General features: G+C 48.9%; 1 protein-coding gene across 5 annotated transcripts; it reads right to left on the reverse strand.

Annotated features, from left to right (window-relative positions):
• Positions 1 to 666: 666 nt before the first annotated feature.
• On the reverse strand, positions 667 to 20,497 carry chd4b (chromodomain helicase DNA binding protein 4b). Of its 5 annotated transcripts, none has more exons than XM_036538110.1 (41): positions 19,419 to 20,497; positions 17,640 to 17,758; positions 17,170 to 17,439; positions 16,794 to 16,912; positions 16,158 to 16,468; positions 15,946 to 16,070; positions 15,697 to 15,832; positions 15,322 to 15,491; positions 14,925 to 15,173; positions 14,270 to 14,473; positions 13,677 to 13,888; positions 12,689 to 12,820; positions 12,313 to 12,412; positions 11,989 to 12,180; positions 11,045 to 11,245; positions 10,679 to 10,816; positions 10,462 to 10,583; positions 9,917 to 10,090; positions 9,494 to 9,635; positions 9,023 to 9,154; positions 8,609 to 8,726; positions 8,372 to 8,496; positions 7,845 to 7,937; positions 7,423 to 7,564; positions 7,075 to 7,244; positions 6,674 to 6,851; positions 5,627 to 5,713; positions 5,401 to 5,492; positions 5,159 to 5,292; positions 4,924 to 5,068; positions 4,671 to 4,833; positions 4,447 to 4,506; positions 4,210 to 4,313; positions 3,791 to 4,034; positions 3,605 to 3,673; positions 3,353 to 3,511; positions 2,706 to 2,814; positions 1,967 to 2,099; positions 1,433 to 1,628; positions 1,175 to 1,338; positions 667 to 885 (listed from the first exon to the last, which is right to left on the reverse strand). In XM_036538110.1, the coding sequence occupies exons 1-41, from the start codon at positions 19,480 to 19,482 to the stop codon at positions 871 to 873; spliced, it is 6,012 nt and encodes a 2,003-aa protein (XP_036394003.1). In that variant the 5' UTR covers positions 19,483 to 20,497; the 3' UTR covers positions 667 to 870. The 5 variants fall into 5 exon arrangements, with proteins under 5 accessions (XP_036394003.1, XP_036394002.1, XP_036394004.1 ...); XM_036538109.1 differs by having other exon boundaries at positions 6,662 to 6,851; XM_036538111.1 differs by lacking the exon at positions 19,419 to 20,497 and adding an exon at positions 19,225 to 19,315 and having other exon boundaries at positions 6,662 to 6,851.
• Positions 20,498 to 23,392: the final 2,895 nt, after the last annotated feature.

Consider the following 23,392-nt stretch of genomic DNA (forward strand, 5'->3'; position numbering starts at 1 on the left):
TTAGTGCAAGTCGTGTGTGCTCTGACACTTTCACATGACAGTCAAATTTCACTGGAATGACAGTCTACTTCTTTTCAATCTAATTTGAATTCTTCAAAAGGGTGCCAATAATTGTATCCATGGCAATGTTTCTGTTTTTATACTTCTTCCAACCATTTCTTTTTAAATTGTTATTGTTTTATCCTGTACTGTTCTGTATCAAACGTGAGTGTATATCGACCAAAGCTGTTTCACTACAAACTTGTTTTAGGAGGTTTTGGAGATGTTGTACATTGTGTACTTAAAATACAGGGGTGCCAATTATGTTGACCAGAACTGTATACTGTATATTGTCCAGTGCTTTGCCTATACTGGTGTGACGTTACATTATAAATATGACAGATTGCTGGAGCTCTTTTCAAGATGGCAGTTGAGTTTTTTTTTTTAATTTCCCTTTTAACTCTAAATTCAGCTGAATTCTAGACCAGCTGTGTCAATTTGCCACTTATATACATCCTTCATTTCACTTTGTGACACACACACACACACACACACACACACACACACACGCATACATACACACCATCAATGAAAAAACTACACTTCACATATTGTTAACATTTTATTTTAGGTCCCAAAAAAAGAAATGACAATAATTATAATAATATAATAATATAACAATAATTATATTAAAGATAAAGAAACAAACATCAAAAAGAAAAATCAATTTGCTATCTTTGCCTCCAGGGATCAGCCTATAGAATTGCTGTATGTCCTTATTTAGGGGAAAAAAAGGGGCATGGCTTCAAGAAGCATGGGTGTGATGTCATCATCCAAGAGCCAATCAGGAATGTAGAGATGGAGGGGATAGGGGGGGCAGCCTGAGACAGGCTACTGTTGAGTCACCTTAGAGTGAGTGAGAAGATAAAGTATCTGTAAACCACCTGTTATTTCTCTATTACACTTAACAGTGTTTATGGCGCAACAGCAAGAAATGCTCTACAGGAAATACTGTGCCATCCAGTACAGTAGAAATGAAACATTAGTGCGGCCTGCTACCGATTGGTGCGTCAGTAATACAGTGGGTTCCGCAGCAGGCGTGACGGCGTGCTGCTCGCTGTGCGAGGGGCAGGAAGGGGCGCCGGGCGGCGGTCTCCGCGAGCGCGTGCCGGGCAGCTGCGTGTCAGTGCGGTACCTGCTGCGTCTGCGCCTCCGAGCCCCTGCTGGCCAGGCGGCTCAGGATGTTCCTCTCGGACATCTGGAGCCGCACAGCGACAGGCGGTATCCGGGCGATGGTCGCCGGGAGACGGGTGACGTCCGCCTTCATGTCGCTGAGCAGCTCCTCCAGCTGTTTGAGCACTGGGGAAAGACAGGGGCGGGAGATGGTGAGCACTTGCTGAGCTTTCCATCCCGCAGGTGAGCAGGGGAGAGAGCGGCATCTGGCGAGGGTCACCTTTGTGCAGGACGGCGTTGGCCGGCTTGTTCCCGGACATGGACTCCTTGCTGAGGTGCTGGTGGGACTCGGCCAGGCACTCCACCTCGCTGAAGCGTGTGTTGAGTGCCATGGAGGGGTGGGAGGGGTCTTCTGACATATTGAGGTATGCTGCCCGCCTCAGCTGCTCCTCGATCACCAGGGCCTGCTCCAGTAGCTGGTACAGAGACAGACACACTTGCAGTTATCCAGCCACCACCCATACGGTGTCTCCGGCGTCTAAGCAAAGGCGGGAATAGCATGTCTCTGAATAACGTGGGGCAGCAGTGTAGCATGTTGGTAAGGAGCAGGGCTACTAACTGGAAGGTTGCAAGTTCGATTCCCCACTAGGGCACTGCTGCTGTACCCTTGGGCATGGTACTTAACCCCAAAAAATTGCCTCATTATCTAGCTGTTTAAATGGATAATGTGTAAAAAATCTGGAACCTGTTTCAGGTCACCCTGAATAAGAACATCTGCTACATGACAGTAGTGTTAATGTTAATGTCTCTGTACCTTGAATCTCCTGGCGAGGAACTTGTTCTTGATTTCAAGGAAATTGCCTCGATTCATCTCCCCTTTGAAGGGCTCGTTCAGGATGGCGTACTTCACGTCGTTCTGGATGTCCTGCCAGCGTGCATAGCCATGTCTGAGGGTCACTGGAGTCAGGGAGCGTAACACAGTGACGGATAACTAATAATAGACATGCTCCCCGTTCAGTTTTTGTTAATTAGTAACCCTTATCCACGGTTGGTTACAGAGCACTGACAGTATCCAGAGATAACACCAATGAGTCTGTGACACAGACCATTGTTCAGATATAAAATTTAATGATACACACCAATTTCATGAGGAACTGACCTTTGGATTTATGGCTTTGTAGTTGAAATTGGTCGTTCATTTTTATCAAATCAAATACAGATTTCCATGCCCCATTGTTCCTTAGTTCTGAGAGTGTAGAGATGTACTGGTACCTGATGTGCATGAAGATGCTCACGGTTGAACTACACACATACAAGAGAATACCAACACACAGACACAGCAAAGGTGGCTACTTAGTACAGTACTCCACCTGAAAGCCATAAGTATCTAACCCTACAATGTGAGGCCAGGGAGTTTTGAGTGTTTGGGAGTACAAAGACTTCTACTGATCCGGTATCAGTAGCACATTCTTGGACGCAGACAGACTGCCCTGTATTTGTATCAGTCACGGCAGAGGCAGGAGGGGACACCGCACCGTCAGGGTAAAGGATACTGTATGATGCCAGCCAGCAGCCAGTAGTCATGGCGACGGTGCCAGATCTCGTAGGTCTTCTTGGTGACGGTGGCGGCTCTCTCCTCGTTCTGCCACAGCGAGTGCAGCTCTGAGAGACAGGGGAAGGGTTAACACAGCGCGTTCCCGCTGGGCCGGCGGCCCTGGGATGAGGCAGACAATTGGGGATGATTTGAATATTCAACTGTGAGGTCACTGGCGCATAACCTGGATCACTAAGGAAATAATTCATCAACATAAAAGGAAAATTCTGTTGTTTTTTTTTTCTCATCAATATTCATTATATAATCCGGTGAAATTATTTCATATAATCCAGTCATAATCCAGTAATTATTTAGACTTCAGCCTGAGTTCTTTGCAGGTCTACAGCATCTACACTGAGCTGCACTTTCATACAGTAGTGGGGGAAGGTAATGATTATTTGGTTATAAATTATTATTGGAATATTTGATCAAGGAGGCCACGGAGTATTAGAATTAATCTACATGCATGACTGTACCCAGACATTACCTTGCATATACGAGACACTATGTTCTGCTGTTTTCAATGAATGAAACTGCACTGTACACTAGCCAGCTACCAGTGCTTCCCTCATCCAGGTGAGGCCTATTCACCTGTTCTCTTCTTACCTGTGAACCCTCCGTCTGCAATGTTGAACATGAACCTCTGCTTCCCAGCTTTCTTCTTCTCCTCGCTGGCCCCGCCCGTCGCCCCCTCTTTGGTGCTCTCTCCGTTCTGCAGTTTGGCAGGCTCCTCCGTCTTGCCCCCGTCTTTGTCCTCCTTTTGATCTGGATGGGGGGAGAGGGGAGAGAGCCGGGGGTCAGTGCGCGCAGCCCGTGCGGGGGGCGGGGGTACCTGGGCACGACGGAGGAGAGGTGCACCTGAACTTTTCTTTTCATCCGCAGGAGGGCTGCTGTCCGCTTTCTCTGGCTTCTCCTCCTTCTCTTCAGCTGAACAACAGATGGGGAAAGAGACTGTGAACTCTCAGCTTTTACGGTCTGTTTGGCTGTAGAAGTTACGCAAATTCACACTACTGCACTGAGCCCGACTGCTCCGCCAGATCTCACCTTTGGCCTCTGCGTCGTCCTGTTTAGCCTTGACCTCTGACCCTTCAGGCTTGGCCTCGGTAGGAGAGCTCTTCTCCTCCGCCGACTCGGCCAGCTTCTCCTCCTTCTCTCCTTCTTTCTCCTTCTCCTTTTCTTCCTCACCGCTCCCTCCATCCTTCTCCACAGCTGGAGCTGCGGCTGCCCCTTCGGTGGGTTTCTTCTCAGGAGAAGGAGGCTTGTCTTTCTCATCAGGGATTTCAATGATCTGAAAGGGGGAGAGGTGGACCTCTCAGACACGGCATCCGCACAGGCTAGCCTAGACACTGTACTGCATTCAGACCAAGACAAGACAGTCATTGCAAGGGAACAGGCCATTCACACAGGCTAGCTTGGATACTGTACTCCATTCAAACCGGGCAGTCATCCCAAGGGGACATTACCTCCGGCTCTTCCGCCTTGTTGGTTTCCTTGCCCTCCTTCTCCCCCTCTCCGTTGTTCCTCTCCTCTTTCTCCTTCGCGGCATCTTCCGCCTTGGCGGGGTCCTCTGCAAAATCAACAGGAAGAGAGCGGTGGAGCGTCAGATGCCATTTCCTGTCCGCTGAGACGGTATGCAGATGGGCCAACAGCAGAGCTGCGTGCAGAGCCAGCGCTGACATGGAGAGGAAGCTGGTAATTACCTGCAGCGGGTGTGTTGGGCTGCGTGTCTGCAGGTGTGCCAGTGGAGGGTGTTTTGGGGGCTGGAGAAGCACATACAGACAGACAGACGGACAGCGTTAAAGTTGTATGGAGGCAGGTTAATAGGGGTGGTGCTGCTTCTGGAAGGTGGTTTAGCAGGCAGGCAGGCAGAAGCGGAAGCTGAGCAGTCAGCGGGGTGAGTGTGCGGACTGGGTGTGCGGGGCACCTGGAGCGGGCGTGTTGGGCTGGGTGTCAGCAGGGGTCCCGGTGGATGGGGTCTTGGGGTTTGTGGGGGAGTCGGGGCGAGAAGCCGCCGCCTTCTTGGTCTCCTCCAGCTCCATCATCCAGGGCATGGACCACTGACCATTCACGTGCTCAAACTCCTGCACCTGATCAACACCACATCAACCCAAAGATCAGGCCCCAGATCCTAACAACTGACCAATCAGTGGCCCACGCCATCAGGATGGAGACATTACCTTCTTCCGGATCAGGGACATCACGCCTATGCGTGTGAGGACGTGTTGCCGTGACAACCCTTCGCGGGGTACGCCGTCGGCGAAAGTCTCGGCCCCGTCTGCGCCGGGCTCGCAGAGGTGCCGCATGAAAAGCGAAACGTACGCCCTGGGAGGGAAAGAGGAGTGGAGTGAATTCAGGCCCCTGGATGCCTCCATACACAAGTTGGGGGGGGGTGGGAGTCTGGGTGAGACTCACTTGAACTCTTTCTCGGATTTCCCTCGCAGATCCCGGACGAGCCACTGTGTGGTGAAGGCGTCCTGCGGCGGCATCCCATAACGCATCACTGCGTTCAGGAAGGCCTTCCTCTGCCGTGCGTTGAAGCCCAACACCTGGAAGATGAGGGTATGTAAAAGTTATTGCAGTGCACACACACACACACACACACACACACACACACACAACAACCAATTTACACCCACAGAGAACCCCAGACTGACCTCAATGTTCCCTCCCACTCTGGCCAGCAGGGGGGGCAGCGGTTTGTCTTTGTCATTTCTCAGCCCTTTCCTGTTCGGCCTGCGAGAGTTCACTGCTCACAAGACACAATGTTGGCAGGGTTAAGCCTCCACAGTCTCACAAACACACTGAAGAATCTTAATCATCATCAACAACAATCTGTCTGAAGCCTGAAGTTTTTTTTTTTTCTGAAGTTCAATGCATTACCCTCAGACCGCTCATCAAAGTCCTCGTCACCCTCCTCCGAAGCCACAGAGTAATCGGATTGGTTGTCAGACTGATCATCCTGCCAGTCTATTGAGGATGAGAGAAAGGAGGCAGACAATAAACACACAGTCAAGGATAGCTACGGATGGTAGTAAGGTAGCGAGACTAAACGCTGTCTTCACTAGTCTGGGGAACAGGGATGTAGAGACGAACAAGAAACTCAGTCCGATAAACACAGACACCCACGCACACACACACACACACACACACACACATACACACGCAAACAGTGTAATCCACACCCACATCTGCCATGTCATTTCCACACAGAGGGATAGGTATTGCAATACAGTGCAAATGTGTCAGTGAGAATTGTCTGCTGAGCTGAAAAAGTAAATTAGTGGTTACTCTATAGTTATTCTAACTATTTTTTATTTAGGTGCTTTTGCTGTCACTTGGAGAAAATGTTATGTTTTGGGATCTTATATAACAGTTTTTCTGATTTAAGCAAACACCAAACTAAGTTAGTGGTAACATTTACCCTAACTTCTTTACTCGAAGTTAGGGACAAAGCTCATTCATTGCAGACAGATTGAATCTGGCCATTGATGTCATCTTTAATTTGATTTGTCCAAAATGTAATGTCTTCTGAGCTTGGCTTTTAAAAGAGACACAAACTCAAGCGTGCTTCAAGCAAAACCTCAAGGCAGATGTCCTCAAGGCAGCACGTGGACACACACATACACAAACACACACACATGCAGGCACGCACACACACACGAACACACACATGCATGCACGCACACAAACACACACACATGCAGACACGCGCACACACACACACACACACACACACACACACACATGCATGCACGCACACGAACACACAACACTACCAATACCCAGCTCAAAGTAGTGGGAGGCATGTAGAACTAGACAGAGCTAAATGACACAGGGGGCTGAGGGGCTACCTGCTTACAAACCAAGCACACACACAGTAGTAGAGGTAGTAGTAATGCGCATGGTTTTCTGTACCCCGTCTACTACCTCGGTCCTCCTGTGAGCCATCGTTGTAGTTGACCAGCTTGCGGATGCGCTTGCCCTTGCCCAGGTTACGGGCCAGGTCCTCCTGCTGCTGCTCATAATGATGCCTGAGCAGCTTCTCCCAGTAATCTGGGTCCACACTCTCCTCCTGCTTAATGATCTCCCGCTGCACCTCCTCCTCCTGTGGGAGAGGGAGAGAGGGAGACAGGAGGAGGGGAGAGGAGGTGGAGAGAGGAGAAGAATGAAGAGCTTAAAAACATTCTTCTGTGAACGTGGTTGGCCGTGGCGTCTCAATGCCTTGCGGTAGCTCCTCAATAACTTGTGGCATTTCGGCGTATGTAGGTTTCCTGAGCACGGGTGCAGTTTTTATCCCAATCCGCACAAACACACGCTCCAAGACTCACCTCCTCATCCTCGTCCTTCACCACGTACTGGGCCACTTTGAAGGAGCTCAGGTACTCGTTCATGCTCTGGATCTCCGTGTCCTCCGTGGCGTCCTGGTTCCGGTCCAGCAGCCGATCGATGGCCTTGTCGTCGTAATGGATGACGCTGCTGTCCTCCTCCTTGTTTTCTCCTGGAAGAGAGAGGGTTAACGTCCTACAGCACAAAACACAAAGTGAGCACTCCAAAGCCAGCAATCCTATCACAGGCCTTGGAGAGAGGCAGAGAGAGGCCTATCCTCCGCTATTCACAGTGGAAAAGCTGCCTGATATACAGACACACGAGGAGAGGCAGTCTCCGAAGATACGCACCTTCCCCATTGTCATCCTTGAACAGCTCCTCTGTGCCGAACTTGAGGATGTCGTCCAGCTCCTGTTTGGACATGGAACCCGTCTTGGAGCCCAGACCGGGCCGCACCACCAAGTGGGTCAGCATCATCTTCTTCTTCGCTACCTGGGGCGGGACGATTAGAAGATGGCACAACATTCTTGCAATCAATTTTCATCACTACCATCCCCAACATTATCACTTTGACTGGTTCCAGCAGCTTATAACACTTTTATCCACTTCTGTCATTACCGTTGGCATGCTGTATAGCTCTACAGTTTGCAAGTCACATACAGTATAGCTGTGTCATATGAAACTGGACGGAGCTCAGTGCTCCGATGGTGTTACTTGCAGTTGATGTTAGAACACCTTCAGCAGCGTAATGAGCACTGCGCACTCTCCTGACCTGAGTAATGCGCTCCTCCACAGAGGCCTTGGTTACAAAGCGGTAGATCATCACCTTCTTGTTCTGACCAATACGGTGAGCTCGGCTGAACGCCTGAGAGAGAGAGAGAGAGAGAGAGAGAGAGATACACGCAATGTATCACATACACATCAAATATGTTTACAGCACAACCTAACATTATGCAGTGTAGCATAGTGGTAAGGAGAAGAGCTTGGCTCAATTCCCCACTAGGGCACTGCTGTTGTATCCTTGGGCGAGGTACTTAACCCACAATTGACTCATTAAATTTTCAGCTATATAAACAGATAACACGTAAAAAACTGTAACTTTTGTAAGTTGCTCGGAATAAGAGCATGTGCTAAAATGACAATAACGTCATGACATGCAAAGAAAATGAGAAATAAAATAGAGAGACAGACTGAGGATCTGGAATGACGGCATACAGCAGCTTCATGTGTAACCACACTTTTTGCTTGACAAAAAACCCAAGCAGCGCCTCTGCGCTGTGACACTTGGCCTGCATGTACCTGGATGTCGTTGTGAGGGTTCCAGTCAGAGTCGTATATGATTACAGTGTCGGCAGTCGCCAGGTTGATGCCCAGACCTCCCGCCCTGGTAGACAGTAGGAACACAAACTGAAGGGCTCCAGGAGCTGGGGAAATCAAGGAGAAAGATGGGAGGAGTTAACACAACACTGAACCAATCAGGGTCCAGGGTACATTAGCAGCATCGCCCAATCAGAACCCTCCAGAACGGAGCCTCACCGTTAAACCTGTCGATGGCCTCCTGTCGCATGGTGCCGGTCACGCCCCCGTCGATCCTCTCGTACTTGTAGCCCTCGTTCTCCAGGAAGTCTTCCAGCAGGTCCAGCATCTTGGTCATCTGAAGGAGGGCGAGAGTGCCCGTTAGCCGCTGCACAGCACGTATGCCGGATGCAGGCTCCGTGAGCCCAACAGTGAAGAAGAAGCATCTCCCTGAAGGAGGCTATCAGGGTCCGACAGCGCTGTCTACAACAACAGGACGTGCACGCTTGCTACTCGGTTGACTGTGCAAGCAGTAATAAGCGTACATGGCGGGAGAGTGGAGTAAGACTGAGATCAGAGGGTGCAGCGCCGGGTAGCGTGCACGGCGTGCGCAGGATATGCTTGCAGAGAGATAGCATCAGCGCCAGCGGTTACCTGGGAGAAGATGAGCACCCGGTGTCCCCCCTCCTTCAGCTTCTTCAGCATCTTCTGCAGCAGCAGCAGCTTCCCGGCAGCCTTGGTCAGAGCGCTGCCGTCGTACATACCGTTCGGCATCTTAGGCGCTTCCTGTGAGCCCACAACGCAATCATGGACCCTTAGGCACTCACTGTGTGCATCTCATGAGTGTGCAGACACGATTCTACGCAAAACAAGGTGCTGATATTTCTGTTAGCTGCATAAGTACACTAAAAATCTCAAGGTGCATTTTTTAATGGGAGTCTCTGTTAATGGGAGTCTGTTCTTTCCTGTGCTTGGATGGAAAATAACGTTATTCAATTCAAATTAATGCTAAGTACTTAGTATTAAGTAATTTAAAAGCATCACAATCAACACACCACACAAGAACTGTATCTCCCCTTTCCAACACCACACTCATACACCGTACTCCTGTGGAAAGGCATGTACCATTGCAGCCGCGGGGAAGAGGTAGGGGTGGTTACAGCACTTCTTGAGATCCATAACGACGTTGAGCAGAGACACCTGGTTACCGCCTCCTCGAGTGTTCAGGGCCTCAAAGTTACGGGTCAGGATGAACTTGTAGTATTTCCTGGAATGAGAATAAAGGGACAACTAAGGGACAAAGCGTAACCACTATGCCCTGCTCCCACCCTGGACCTCGCTTCCACTCTATCCCTTGCTGACAATCCCACTCTGTCCTACTCCTGCTCTACACCTTTCTCCCTGTCTCAGTGCCACTTATCTTCCCACTCTCTCTCTCTCAGTCTTGCTCTCACCCCCCAATCCCACTGCTGCTCTTTCTCCCAATCCTTCTCCCACCCCCTCTCCCACTCCTGCCCTGTCTCTCTCTCTCCCTCTCCCTCCGCTCACTTCTGCATGGGGCTGAGCTCCACGCGGACGATCAGCTCCGTCTTGGAGGGCATGTTCTTGAAGACGTCGGCCTTCAGCCTCCTGAGCATGTGCGGCCCCAGCATGTCATGGAGCTTCTTGATCTGATCCTCTTTGGCGATGTCCGCAAACTCCTCCAGGAAGCCCTCCAGGTTGCTGAGACAGAGGAGGGAGACTGCTTTCACTATGACACTGTGACAATGTCACACTAAAGATCAAAGAGCAGTACTGCTGCATTGACTCCAAGTGTGATTCCATGAAAATAGCACATATCCACCACTTGGGGAAGCATAAACAACTCAAGGCTAACACAGACTGAGGGACTGCATAATGAGGAAACACAACAGTAACCTTTTGGGCATGAGGAAGTTGATCAAGTAAATGCCACTCTCCCACACACAGGTATACTAATTTGAATTTCTCAGGTATGAGGAAGTTCAACAGGTAGAAGTCACACACACAGACACACACACACACACACACACACACACACACACACACACACACACACACACAGGTGTACTGACTTGAATCTCTCGGGCGTGAGAAAATTGAGCAGGTGGAAGAGCTCTTCCAGGTTGTTCTGCAGTGGAGTCCCGGTCAGCAGCAGCTTGTGCTGGAGGGGGTAGTTATTCAGCACCCTGAAGAACTGTTGGGCCACACACAGGAGAAGACCGTCACATATTCAGCGCCTCAACACCGCAGCAGCACCCCGTGTTCAGTGTCCCGGACAGTTATGTTTACCTTAGACTGGTTGTTCTTGAGCCTGTGGGCCTCGTCCACCACCAGGCAGGCCCAGTTGATGGAGCCCAGGATGGCCATGTCGATGGTGATCAGCTCGTAGGAGGTCAGCAGCACGTGGAACTTCACAGAGGCCTCTTTCTGCGAAGGAGAAACATGTATACAACAACACTGATACCAAGAGGTGACCAATCCCAAGCACGGAGCCAAAAGGACAAAGCTGGAGCTGCTATGTTATGGAAACAAATCGGACGACTCCCCCACTGCCCCCATTCCCACGCCCAGGACCCCCACCCCTTCCCCACACCCTCCATTCACGCCCCTCCGCGACCCCCCACCCCCCTGTGCACCGCCACGTCCCATTCTCACCTTCATCTTAGAGGCCTTCTTCCCGCCTCGGATTGCGTTGTCCTCGAAGGAGAACTCATTTTCGCGGATCACCGCCCGGCTGTCCTTGTCACCGACGTAGGTCACTACATACATATCGGGCGCCCACATCTCGAACTCGCGCTCCCAGTTGATGATGGTGGACAGCGGGGCACTCACCAGGAAAGGGCCCTTGGAGTGACCCTGGGGAGGGGCAGGCAGAGAGTGCTAAGCACTTTGACAGTACAACACAACTGTAGCAGGAAATGCAGGTAGTAAAACCTCAGTAAGACACAGTGAGAGAAAAGCAGACAAAAGGAAAGAGAGAGAATATGGAGCTGAAAGAACGCATCTGACAGCGGCACTGGTCAGTGTGCGGTCCTGCCTTTAGGACAGAGTCCCAGCTTTGGAAACGTCCCCTTTAATGGACAGCGTTACTGTGTGTCCTGTCTGTCCATCAATCCACTGACACTGACTGACAGGGACAGGCAGACTGGACACGGAGACAGCATTACAACTGGGTATGCGCGTTCACTGGAACAGAAGGATGCAAGACATTCCTGAGAGAGTACAGTGTAACTGTGTAAGCCAATCTATATTTTGATTAGAGCAAACTTATAAATGTATAGCACTTCCTTGTGAATACACAGACATTGCTAGGAAAAAAAAAGATCTTTTTATAATGCTACCCTACTCTAAGCATCATGCTATAGAGGTTCCACAGTACAGAGAACAACTAATAATTGTCCATAGTGGAGAAGTGGAACATGGAAGTCACGAGTTCACAGCATTTAAATGGCAATTCAGTGTTACCAAGGGACAAGCTACAACAAGGGAGCTCTGTAATGGGTGTGGGGCAGCACAACTATGAGTAAAGTGGTTTTAAACCCCCACCTCATAATCACCTCCTGCCCATCACTCTCATACACACACACACACACACACACCTCCTTGTAAAGAGAGTACAGGAAGACAGCGGTCTGGACAGTCTTGCCCAGGCCCATCTCATCGGCCAGGATGGTATCGGTGCCCTGGGCCCAGGAAAAGCGCAGCCAGTTGAGCCCCTCCAGCTGATAGGGGTGAAGCGTGCCCCCCGTGGAGTCCAGGTACTCGGGCTGACGGTCGAATTTGATGGTGGGCTGGAGGGTAGAGAGTCGGGGAGGAGGGGGGGGGGGGGGGGGGGGTTACCACAGGTCACCACACGCTATGCGGAATGGAGCGTCAGACAATGTGAGTCTGCAGTGTGAGGTTAGCACAGCGCGTTCACTTACATCCACCACGGGGTTAACAGGAGGCCGGTCCAGCTTCCGCACCTTCGCCACCTTCTTCAGCTTCTTCCCCGGCCTTCCTTCCTCACCCATCATCAGCTCCCTGACAGACAGAGGGACAGATTAAAAATGCAGATTAAAACCTTTACCCACATTGGATTGAGCAAACAACAGCATGACCACAACAATTCTACTCATGAAACACAAACGCGTGGAGGGCCAGCATACCGGACAATGCAACGCAATGCAAAACTCAGTCTACGATAGTGACAGCTGTGGTTCGCTGGGCAGCTGTGCCTTGGTGCAGGTGAAATTGTTCTGGGCAAATGAAATTCGTACGTGATCTGGAGATTGTGCGTGTGCAGGGCCAGCTAGGTACCTGTGGTTCCAGTAGTGCTGCTTGTAGATGTCGTACTCCGGTATTTCCATGTCCTCGCTCTCCCAGGCTGCTTGGTCGTACGGCAGCTCTCTCCACTTGATCAGATAGTGAATGTTGTTCTTCTTGTCCACGCTGAAAGATGGAGTCAGGAGATACTCTGTTTAGAATACTTTACTTTTTTTTTTTAATCTTACTTTTCCTTTTCCACGACCTGCATTGGGGGGTTGTAACAACTGCTGCAAATGTCTAGGACACTGAATGTGTCTGTTGCCTGTTCACTGGTGAAAAACCTGCAAAAAACTAAGGAAAAGATTGTTAATTTGTCACTGAACATCATTTAATTTTTACAGCTAATCACAGGATGAATTACAGAGCAGTTATCCAAAATCAAGGTCCCAGATCTGGTGGAGGAACTCGGTATACTTTGCGACATTAAAACTTTAATAAGCAGAAATATGAATCAAGAACAAAAAACTGATGACCTTTAGTAAGCCCAAACAGGAAGATCGTTTTCACTAGAACTGGGAACATGCAGGTCAGTGTTGGAGGCACACAGGTTAGTAACGGGAACATGCATGTATGTTATGAAAACATGAAGGTCAGTGATGTATACGTGGAGGTCTGTGCTGGGAAGGTAGGGGTCAGTGTTGTGAAGGTGGATGTCAGTGTTGGGAACATGGAGGTCAGTACTGGAAACGTGGAGAGCTGTGTTGTGAATATGGAGGTCTGTGTTGAAAACATCAAGGACAGTTTTAAGGATTTGGAGGTCGGTGTTGGGAAGGTGGAGATCAGTGCTGGGAAGGTAGATGTCTGTGTTGGAATCATGGAAGTCAGTACTTGAAACATGGAGGTTTGTGTTGAAAGCATTAAAGTTAGTGTTGGGGATTTGGAGGTCAGTACTGGGAAGGCTTAGGTCAGTGCTGGAAAGATGCAGGACAGTGTTGGAAGGGTGGAGGTCAGTGCTGGGAAGGTGGAGGTCAGTGGTTACCTGTGGTTCAGGATGCGGTGGATCATCATCCACTCCATCTTGATGCCGAAGCGGTAGAAGCGCTCCTCCATGTGGGCGAAGAGCGGGTCCTTGTTCTTCCTCTTCACGCTCTTGTCGTCGTCCACCTCGCCGCTGAAGTCCACCGGCGGAGGCTCGTCCATGTCGTTCTTGCGCTGGTAGTTCCGGAACATCACCTGGCAGTGCAGCTCCAGCTGGGTGGGTGACATGTGTACACGGACTGAGTGAGACGTGGCACAACAGCATTTTAACTCTGAACGATGAACTACAGGCACTATTAGTAACAGACCTGTACATTATCTGGCTGTTTATCCAGACGATATACCTAGACACTACAAATATATTTAATTACCTAGACAACTGTAAGCAATTATGGCTCAGTGTAACATAAGCACTAGTTTCAAACGTTTCTGACGGCAGGAAAAAATGCCAGAACCGTTGCAGTAAACTCATCTCTGACCCAGACACCATGAAGCAGGAGCACTGAACAACGGCTCACCACAAGGGCATGAACAGGGGGAATCACAGACAGGTGTGTGGCTGTATGTAGACACTTAAAGTTCAGGTGTGTTTACCTGTAGCTCAGAGACCCAGGAGCAGTGCCAGTAGGACATGTTATTCCACTTTACAAAGAACTCTCTCTCTGGGCGACCGGCCAGAGGAGCCGGGTCAGGAGCATCTGCCGGGAGGTCAGGGGGGCGGGGCACGGGCGTGGGGGGTGGCGCATCTCCCCAGCGCCAGGTCAAAATCTTCTGGACTTTACCCTTCATGGGCGGACACTGACAAAACAGAGATAAACACACTACATAACACACTGACAATTGAACAACTTATCAACAACACTGCCGACATCTCCCAACCCACTCCTTCACCCCCCCATTTTCTTCCCATGGTCTAGACCTGACTCATGTCATTCATTACATTATACATTACATTATACACATTTTAACAGACTTACATCGATTACCGTTTTCTTTTTTTTTTTTTTAACAAGTTTATCCATTTAAACAATTGCATATTTACTGAGGCAACTGTGGGTTAACCACCTTGTCCAAGGGTACAGCAGCAGTTCCCCAGCGGGAAATCAAACTGGCAACCTTTTGGTTACAAGTCTTGCTCCTGAACCACTACACTACACTGCTGCTCCTCCTTATCCTCCCTAAACCCTCCCAGTCTTCCATGTCTCCCGTCAGTCCCCCGTGACTCCTGCCCCCGGGAGGGCTCACTCACAGTGCAGCGGGGGCAGATCCACTCTCCGTTGGGGATCTCGGGCAGGGGCGGGTTGAGGCAGTGGATGTGGTAGGACGAGGGGCAGGAGTCGCAGCAGAGCAGCTCCCCGCCGTCCTTGCAGACCCTGCAGAACTCCATGTGGTGGTCGTCCTCCTCCGTCTCCCCTCCGTCCCTGCGCCCGTCCCCGTCGTTGTCCTCCTCTCCCTCCGAGCCGTCCTCCCGGGCCTCCCACTGTATGCCCTCCTTCTCCTGTTAAGACGCGGGAGAAGGACAACGCCGCGCTGAGGCCCAGAGCGACACACTAGAGCCCAGCTCCATGGCTGCAGCTCCTTTACACGGTGGCACTAATCGATTATTAACACCGACCGTCTGAAAGCGAGGAAGGTGAGTGACTCACACAGTGGGGGCAGCTCCACTTGCCCTCGGGGGCCTTCTCCATGTCAGGGTCCAGGCAGACCATGTGGTACGCGCGGGGGCAGGTGTCGCACAGGATGATCTCGCCCCCCTGCTGACACACTTCGCAGTAGTCCTGGTGGTCCGTCTCGTACCCGTCGCCGTCCTCGTCCACTGGGCGAGCAGGGGAGATAAGGGGGGAGGTTTGCTCAATTACAGGATCCTGTTTTCTCTCTTTCTCTCTCTCTGTCTCTCACACACACACACATGCATACGCACCAATACGTGCACACGGACACACACATACACACACAGATACACACACTTAAAATGACTGGCACGTCCGTGACAGCGTGTCACGCTAACACAGGGCACTGACCTTTCTTCTTTTTCTTGGAGGACTTGGCCTTTTTCTTCGAGCGGCTGCTGCGGCTGTTGGAGCCGTCCGAGACCGAGAAGCTGTTGAGGCTGCCATCATCAAAGTCACTGTCCACATCCATCTCGTCCTCCTCGCTCTGACAGAGAGGAAGGGAGAGAAACGCGTTAGCTTTTTTTCTGAGTGGCAAAGCTCAAACAGGACTCAAATTGATGGCAAAGGGTAAGGATAGAGAGGGGGAAGCCGTCGTACAGAAGAGCGTTTCCTCTTGCTGTTGAAGCCGCCCAGCTTTATCTTGAGCGGCGCCACTTTCTTCGTCTTCACCTTCTTCTCCTGAGGCTTGGGCGGCGGCTTCGGCTTCCTACGAGCGTTCGGACCTGGGAAAACAAGAGAGGCGTGAACTGAGCTTGGAACGCAAAAATCAAAGCAGTATCTGAAACACCTAGGGCGAATCTGCCCCAGACCTTTGCCCTCCTTCGTCTTGGCCTTCCGCAAGGGGGGTGCAGGGGGCGGCTGGGGTTCAACTGCAGCGGATGGAGCAGGGGCGGCTGAGGAGGCGCCGTCCGCAACTGCAGGCCTGGCTCCCTGCCCTTCCTCCGCGCCGCTGGTCACCATGCTCTCCACGGCCGCGGCCACGTTGGCAGCCGCCAGGGCGGCGGTGGCAGTGGCCGAGCCCCGAAGCGGGTTGTTGGTGCTGAACTCGCGCCACTTGGCCCCCAGCACCATCATCATCTTGGACACCGCGATCTTTGGGTTCTTTGCAGCGATGAGGGGCCTAGGAAGGGCCGGAGAAAGAGAGAGGGAGATGAGAAAAAGAGAGGGGAGTCCACTGGAGGAGAGGAGAGCATGAGGATGACAAAATACAAGAGGGGGAGAGGGACAAAGTGTGCGGCGCCACAGAGAATGAGAGTTTGATGGAGGAAATAAAATGCATTGCGCCTTGTACATTACGCTTCCAGAAAGAGGATGGGGAAATTCAGATACCACACAGAGGAGGAGCAGGGTCATTCAGTTAAGAGCCAAAATCAGCACACGAAACAGAAGGGAGAAAGAAGAGTGTACACTGCAGCTGAAAGACAGAGGAGAAGAAAGCGAGCTACCTGACAAACTGGCTGAAGGCCTTGTAGTTGGTGAGGGTACTGTAGTCCTTGTGGGTGAAAGCATGGTCTATATCCTCCATCCCCCACTCATCCAGCAGCTGTGCAGATGTCTTCGGCTCCTGAAAGGATAGAGGATACTAAATATGCAGACTGACTGCGTCATGTCACATCCTCACCTATGCATACAGATTTCCATGTATTCTTTCACATGCTGCTGGCAATGGCAATGACTGTTCAACTTGCCATACCAGTAGTGCACCTGAATTTGAACTTGAGTGTTAGGCTGGCTGCAGTTTTATCTATCAGATAAAATCTATCCTCAGAAAGAGCTCCCAAAAGTCCCCTGCCCTTCTCTCTGCTTTAGCCAAACACCCACCTGGCTGTCGTCATCCTCATCTTCCTCTTCCTCAGGCTCCACCTCCTTCCTTTTACTCTTCCCGCTGGACGGCCCTACTCCGCTCTTATCCCTCTCTCCACCTGTCCCGCCTTTCTTCTTCTCCTTCGTCGTGCTCGCTCGCTTCTTCTTCTTCTTGCCGGGGGTGTAGTCACTCCCCTCGCTGTCCGACCTGCCCCCACCCCCTTCCTCATCACACCCCTCGCCCCCATCTGCAGCGTGAAGCTCCTCTGGAGAGCTCCCGTCCAAATCCTGCCGAAGTGAATCGGAGTGCAGTTAGTGGGGATCACAAATACGGACTAAGAAGCAAAACAAAGCGCACAGCCACCACTGCTTCACACACACACACACACACACACACACACACACTCTAAGTACAGTATTATAAACAGTCGCACACAGCATGGGGAAAATCCCAACGCTCGTCCAACAACAGGCAAATGTGCAGGTACCTCTCTGCGGCTTCTCTGCCTCTTGTTGCTCTTGCTGTCACGGCTTTTCTTGGCTTTCTTCTTCTTCTTCACCTTTGGAGCATCTCCCTCAGAAATCTCTTCCTCCAGATCCTCTTCGTCTGACAAAATGTAGACAGCATTACGAGCTGCACGCTGAGATACGTGCCTCAAAACCCCAAAGATGAGTACAAGGATAATTACACTGGCCCGGTTGTATGCTATAATCGAAATGAGCAGGTATCATTGTGTAGCAACGGTTACATCAACATGCATGTCAGGTTGTCATCAAGCCATTTACATTCAGGCACAATCGTATTACTATAGCGTACAATTGACACAGTATAGAGTAAAACACATGTTTTAAAACATTCCAAATAAATACTGTCAATACAGTTAAAAAATACAGTGTGGGGGAAAAAACGTGCGGGAAACGCACACAGCCAAACACATCACAACAACGAAAGCTTAAACTTTCTCAATCGCGCAAATAATTTCATTGCTGGCCCTGGTTTATCGCCTCACGTAGACCCTTGCATGCTGACCTATAAGAAATCCTAACAGTCTTCACATCAAAACAAGTACAGTATGTTATGTAAATGTTCACACGTGTTACGTCGGAAGATAATCCCTCATGCAGTTCGTTTCAAGAAGTCACTACAGACCTCCTTCGTAGAGAAATACGGAGCAAGGTGGAAAATATGTAATGTTTACTACCTGTCATTTGTACCACTACAAACTCCATGCTGTCATAGGACATGAATAACGTTATGCTGCGATTACACCGAGTGATGCGTAAAATTGGCTTTTAAAGATGTTTGTCTTAAACAACCTTCTTGTTTAGCACGTCAATGTGGCTACCAGTAAGCTGTAGAAGTCAGGAAGATGCCGGTTAGCTTTACTGTACATATGTCCCAAGCCGGCATTTTAAAATATCTAGCTAGAAAGCTGACATTTGATTGCTAGCTAGCTCTGGAAAGCTAGCTACCTAGTTGCGTTTGTTACCCAACACAACTGACCAACCAAGCCAAACAGAATCTCTGTCATACGTGGACAAAAATATTTAATAACGTAGAAATGCACATTACAAAATGTTAATGTTGCCGTAAAAGGCAGCTGTCAATGTGTAGCGAGCCAGCTAGTCCATCTGGTGGCAAAAAAAGTTGCAAAAAGATAGCTAGGCCGTAGTTGACAAACACGAGAACGAACAAACCTGACGTCAGTAATGTTGCTAGCAAGTTACAAAATTTTGTTTGATGTGTCCCTGTAAATTACAACTGAACAGCAGATCCGGCTAGCCAGTTAACTAGCTAGCTAATTCAGTTATTGTTTGCTGGTAAGTAATTTGCGGAGTAACAAGGAAGACAAATATTCTGAATGCATGAGAACTCTACAGTGAGTCGCACTGTTTTGACAAACCAATGTTATCATCAAGCCAATAAGGTAGCTGACGTTAGCTAGCTTGGTTAGTTTTCCGGGACTGGCAATTTAAGATGAATTCTGTGGCGTGCGACAATGAACACCAAATTGCAAGAAGTTAAGTTTTGCTAGAATATGTAAAAAACTGAAAAACCAAACATTCTCTTACCTCTAGAATAGCCATGCATTTTGCTAACAAATCCGTTAGTTAGCTAGCTACTCGCATTATGTTGGCTAAAGGAGCACGTCAACCTTATTCAGCAGCGGCACAACTACTTGCCTTAGCTAGGTAGCTAACCAATACGCAATACATACAGCTACATAGTGAACATTAACAAGATAAGATATTGCTGACCCCGTTACCTTGTATCAGTGACCGGTCTTCTGAAGGTCCGAAATCGTCTCTGTCGTCTTCGCTCCCGGACATATTGTGTTTGTATTATTATTACTGATATTATTTAGCAAGCCAGCTCGCTCGGCAGCAACGTGAATTAATATAAATACTTGCCTAATGTAGCTAGACTATATCTCCCTTTCAGATAATCCAGTTGTCTTGCTAGCTAAGTTAGCTCTCACTATTCGGTCAGTTCTTGTCAGAGAGGGAGGGGGGAATGAGAAATAGAGAAAGGATGGGGGCCAGCAACAAAATGCAGCGAAAGAAATGTTATTTTTTTCTTAAAACTTCAATTTATCCCCAGGACAGTGCTGGTTAGCCAGTTACCTATATCTCATACAGTAAAACGGTGTATTCCACTAATTGTGCATTTGTCATTTCAAAGTAAAATTTAAATAATCTAATAAAATGATCGCTTTTTATTTGGCTAGCTAGCTATTTAACCATCTTCTTATAGCAATGTAGGTATCTTTGCTAGCAATACAACTAGAGTCTATAGATAGCTATGTATTTCACACACCGTCTGCGTAGCGATTAGTAATCTGTCGCGGTACAAGTAACTAGCCACGAGTATAGCTAATGTTAATTTATGACTCCAATGAATTGATCGACTGTACGGTTAGCTAGCAAACTAGCTGGCTACCTGTCATGACACACTTTCCCCTCACTAATTTTTTTAATTTGGGGGTCTTAATATCAGGCAAATGCAGCTACTCACAACTCGGATAATCCCACTGTTCAGAATGAACCCTGTTATGGTAATGAGGACGTAACGTTATAATAGGGTCCCGGGTTGAGATTGTTCCTCCTTGTTGGATATCCTCAGATATAGATGGCCAGGTATTCATATATGTAGTTTAAAAATCAATTAGCTAATATCCAGTTAAGCAGACAAAGGCGAACTCAAATGTCGATCAGGCAAACACGTTACATGGTCGCTCTCCGTGGCTGCCTCTCTTTCGACACTAGCCAGCTAGCTAGCTGGTTAACATCCTCACATACACAAAGAGATCAGGGGGCAGACATCCCATAATAATCCTTACCCCCCCTCCCCCCACCCCTTCTATAATACACACACACACTACTCTGCATAGTTACCTCGCAACGTACAGACCATAATAATCACCCCCCCCTCCACTCCCTTCCCCATTTCGCTATTTCCGGCCCCCTAGCAACCAACGTTGCTATGGAGACAGTCCCCCACCCGCCTTGCTCGCCATCCCATAATACTCGTAAGCAGTCACTGACATCCCATAATAAGCACAACTCCAAAAGAGAAAAAATTACAAGTCACATGGTCTCCAGGGGAACTCCACGCCACTTGTGACAGACCATAATATTCCACTGCTGTCTCCCTTGCATGTATACACTGTACACAAGGTACTGCCCAAATGGACCACTGTATGTGCTCAAGGATATATTGTTCCTATACGCAAGGCAACTACTCCAGTAGCAGATACGTACAGATGGACACTGCAAACACCTAGTCTCAGTGCTGTGCACAAGGCACGGTGACTTTTAATGTATAAACTTTCTCACCCCACATTAGTGTACTTGTAGTAGAGTACAAGGTTAGACTACACTATGCACATTTGCTCGTAGTATGCACCACACTCATACAAAGTGTGTGTGTAGTTGGTATGCACTGCAGAAATGTATATACACAATGTACACAAGTATTGACCCCATGATTGGTAAGGTCATGGCATAAAACTGCCTAAAATATACTTCATCCCGATTGTAAGGTCGTGCCATAAAATGGATATCCATCACTTTAAATTATTCATACTGGTCAAATCTGTCAGATATATGTGTAGGGACAGATAGGAATACACAGAGAGTCAGACAGGGTCAAGTACTAAGCTTGTCCAGGCTAAGAGTAGTCTGGTTCAGGTAAGGTATACTACACTATTATAAAGCTGGCCCAGAATCACAGCTGCTTGTTTCATGGCAAGGGCAAGGGCTCTCTCCACATCTACTTTTCAAAGCAAGGCCACAACAGGAGTATAAGGCCTAATCACAATGGACAGAATACTTACGTTTTTATATATATGAACACGTGCTGTGTGTTAAGGTTATCCATAATGTGACTGTGAAGTTCTTTTTTTAGTGTGGACATGGTAAGTACCTGAAGTGCCGTACATGGACCCTAGAGAATAACAGAAAATCGTACTTCCCTTACTATTCTTAAGAGTGGAGGGTAAGTCCCCAAGTCTTGATTGAAAACGACTGTTGGCACTGTAGTTTGTTTTACCTTACATTTCCATTTGCCTGTACCCTTCTGGATCTCTTTTTCCATTGATTGGCTTGGTAAGGTTTTAATTGTGTCTCTTGTAGCACACCATCCATCCTCCATTATCTCTGACTCAGCAAATGCTTATTTTGACAGATCTTTTGCTCTGCTTCGCCTCCTCCCCTTTTTGTCCCGCATTTCGTGTGGTGTTCATTTTCATACAGCAGGCCTCTGTGCTTGTGCAAAGAGCAACGGAAATGGAGCATGCTCTCTCACCTTTTTTCTCCACCAGCTCAGTCACCATGGAGATTGAGGGTTCTGGGCTGGGGGGGGGGGGGGGAGACAGCATCCCATAATCACCAATCAGGAGGGAGAAGGGGGGTGGTTGTCATAGAAACCCTCCCCCGACACACACCCCACACACGTAGTCACCAAACATCCCATAATAGTCTTTCCCTGTAAGCAGAAACTACAGCCCATAATACTCGTCCTAGGTCGGCTGTTGTGGATAAGGCCGGTTGGGGGGGGGATCAGGTTACTATGGAAGCCAAAAGACACACCATAATACTCTCCCCCTTCGCTCCCGACATCCCATAATTTCACTTCATGCCTGGACAAAGGAGGTTTGTTAAGAGGACAGACAGACAGAAAGATGGACTAACATACAAACGGTCAGGCAAAGATCTGTAGAGACACGGAGACAGTCAGTCCAAAACAAACAGGTAGAAATAAGCAGGTAGCCATACAGGACTAAGGAGGGATGGGAAGACAAGCAGTACATCAGAACATCTTGAAGATGTGTACAGAGACACGTGTCAAGACATCTTTGACACACACAGTATAAGAGACTGAGTAAAACAGGTGGATTTATAGACAGAGACAGGCAGGTGGGCATGGAGAATGGATGACTGGTAAACACACCAGCAGACACACAAATACACTGACATTGGCTCATATATGCTAAAACACTGCCAGACATCCAGAAAAATGCCTTAGGTTTTGTGAGATTTTATGCCAAAAATAACTTAAAAACTAAAAGCCATTATTACTAAATGAGGTGATTTGCCCATTTAGTCTGTATTTCAACTTCATGCAGTACTATACTGCTATTATGAAATCAACTACAGCATTTTGGTTTGGACACAATCATTTCTTTAAACCATTCAAATGCATGTTTACATACACCAATTGCAAATCTGTAGTTTTACTTGGCTGAAGCTAATACAAATCTTAATGGAACCAATTTTTTTATAACCCAGTACAGTCTTGAGCTCTCCTATCCAATTACGATGTTTGATTTCTCCCCATCTCTAACTGCTGTCTTTCTCTTTGCCTGCTTTACAGCCTGCAGTGTCCACTTAAGGCATTTTTAGACACTACTCTCTCTTTAAGCATTGCCCTCTCTTATATCATACCTCAGGATGGACATCCCATAATATGCACACAGGCACATACGCAGGTGCCACAGCAACAAGGGGCCAAGCCAGACCATAATACTCCACCATTTTTTTTTTCTGCACCCCCTCCACTCCACCCCCCCCCCCCCACACACACACACACACCCCATTCCTGCTCTCTCCCGCCTAACAACACACACATCCCATAATAACCACAGCAACCCCCTCCCCCCACTGCCATCCCGTAATAATCAGAGTGCTAATTCACCCTCCCACTGCACTGTCTAAGTGTCTTTACAGTGGGCATGACAGC

The sequence above is a fragment of the Megalops cyprinoides genome, chromosome 10 (genome assembly GCF_013368585.1).
Source record: "Megalops cyprinoides isolate fMegCyp1 chromosome 10, fMegCyp1.pri, whole genome shotgun sequence".
In the NCBI taxonomy this organism is placed as follows: Eukaryota; Metazoa; Chordata; class Actinopteri; order Elopiformes; family Megalopidae; genus Megalops; species Megalops cyprinoides.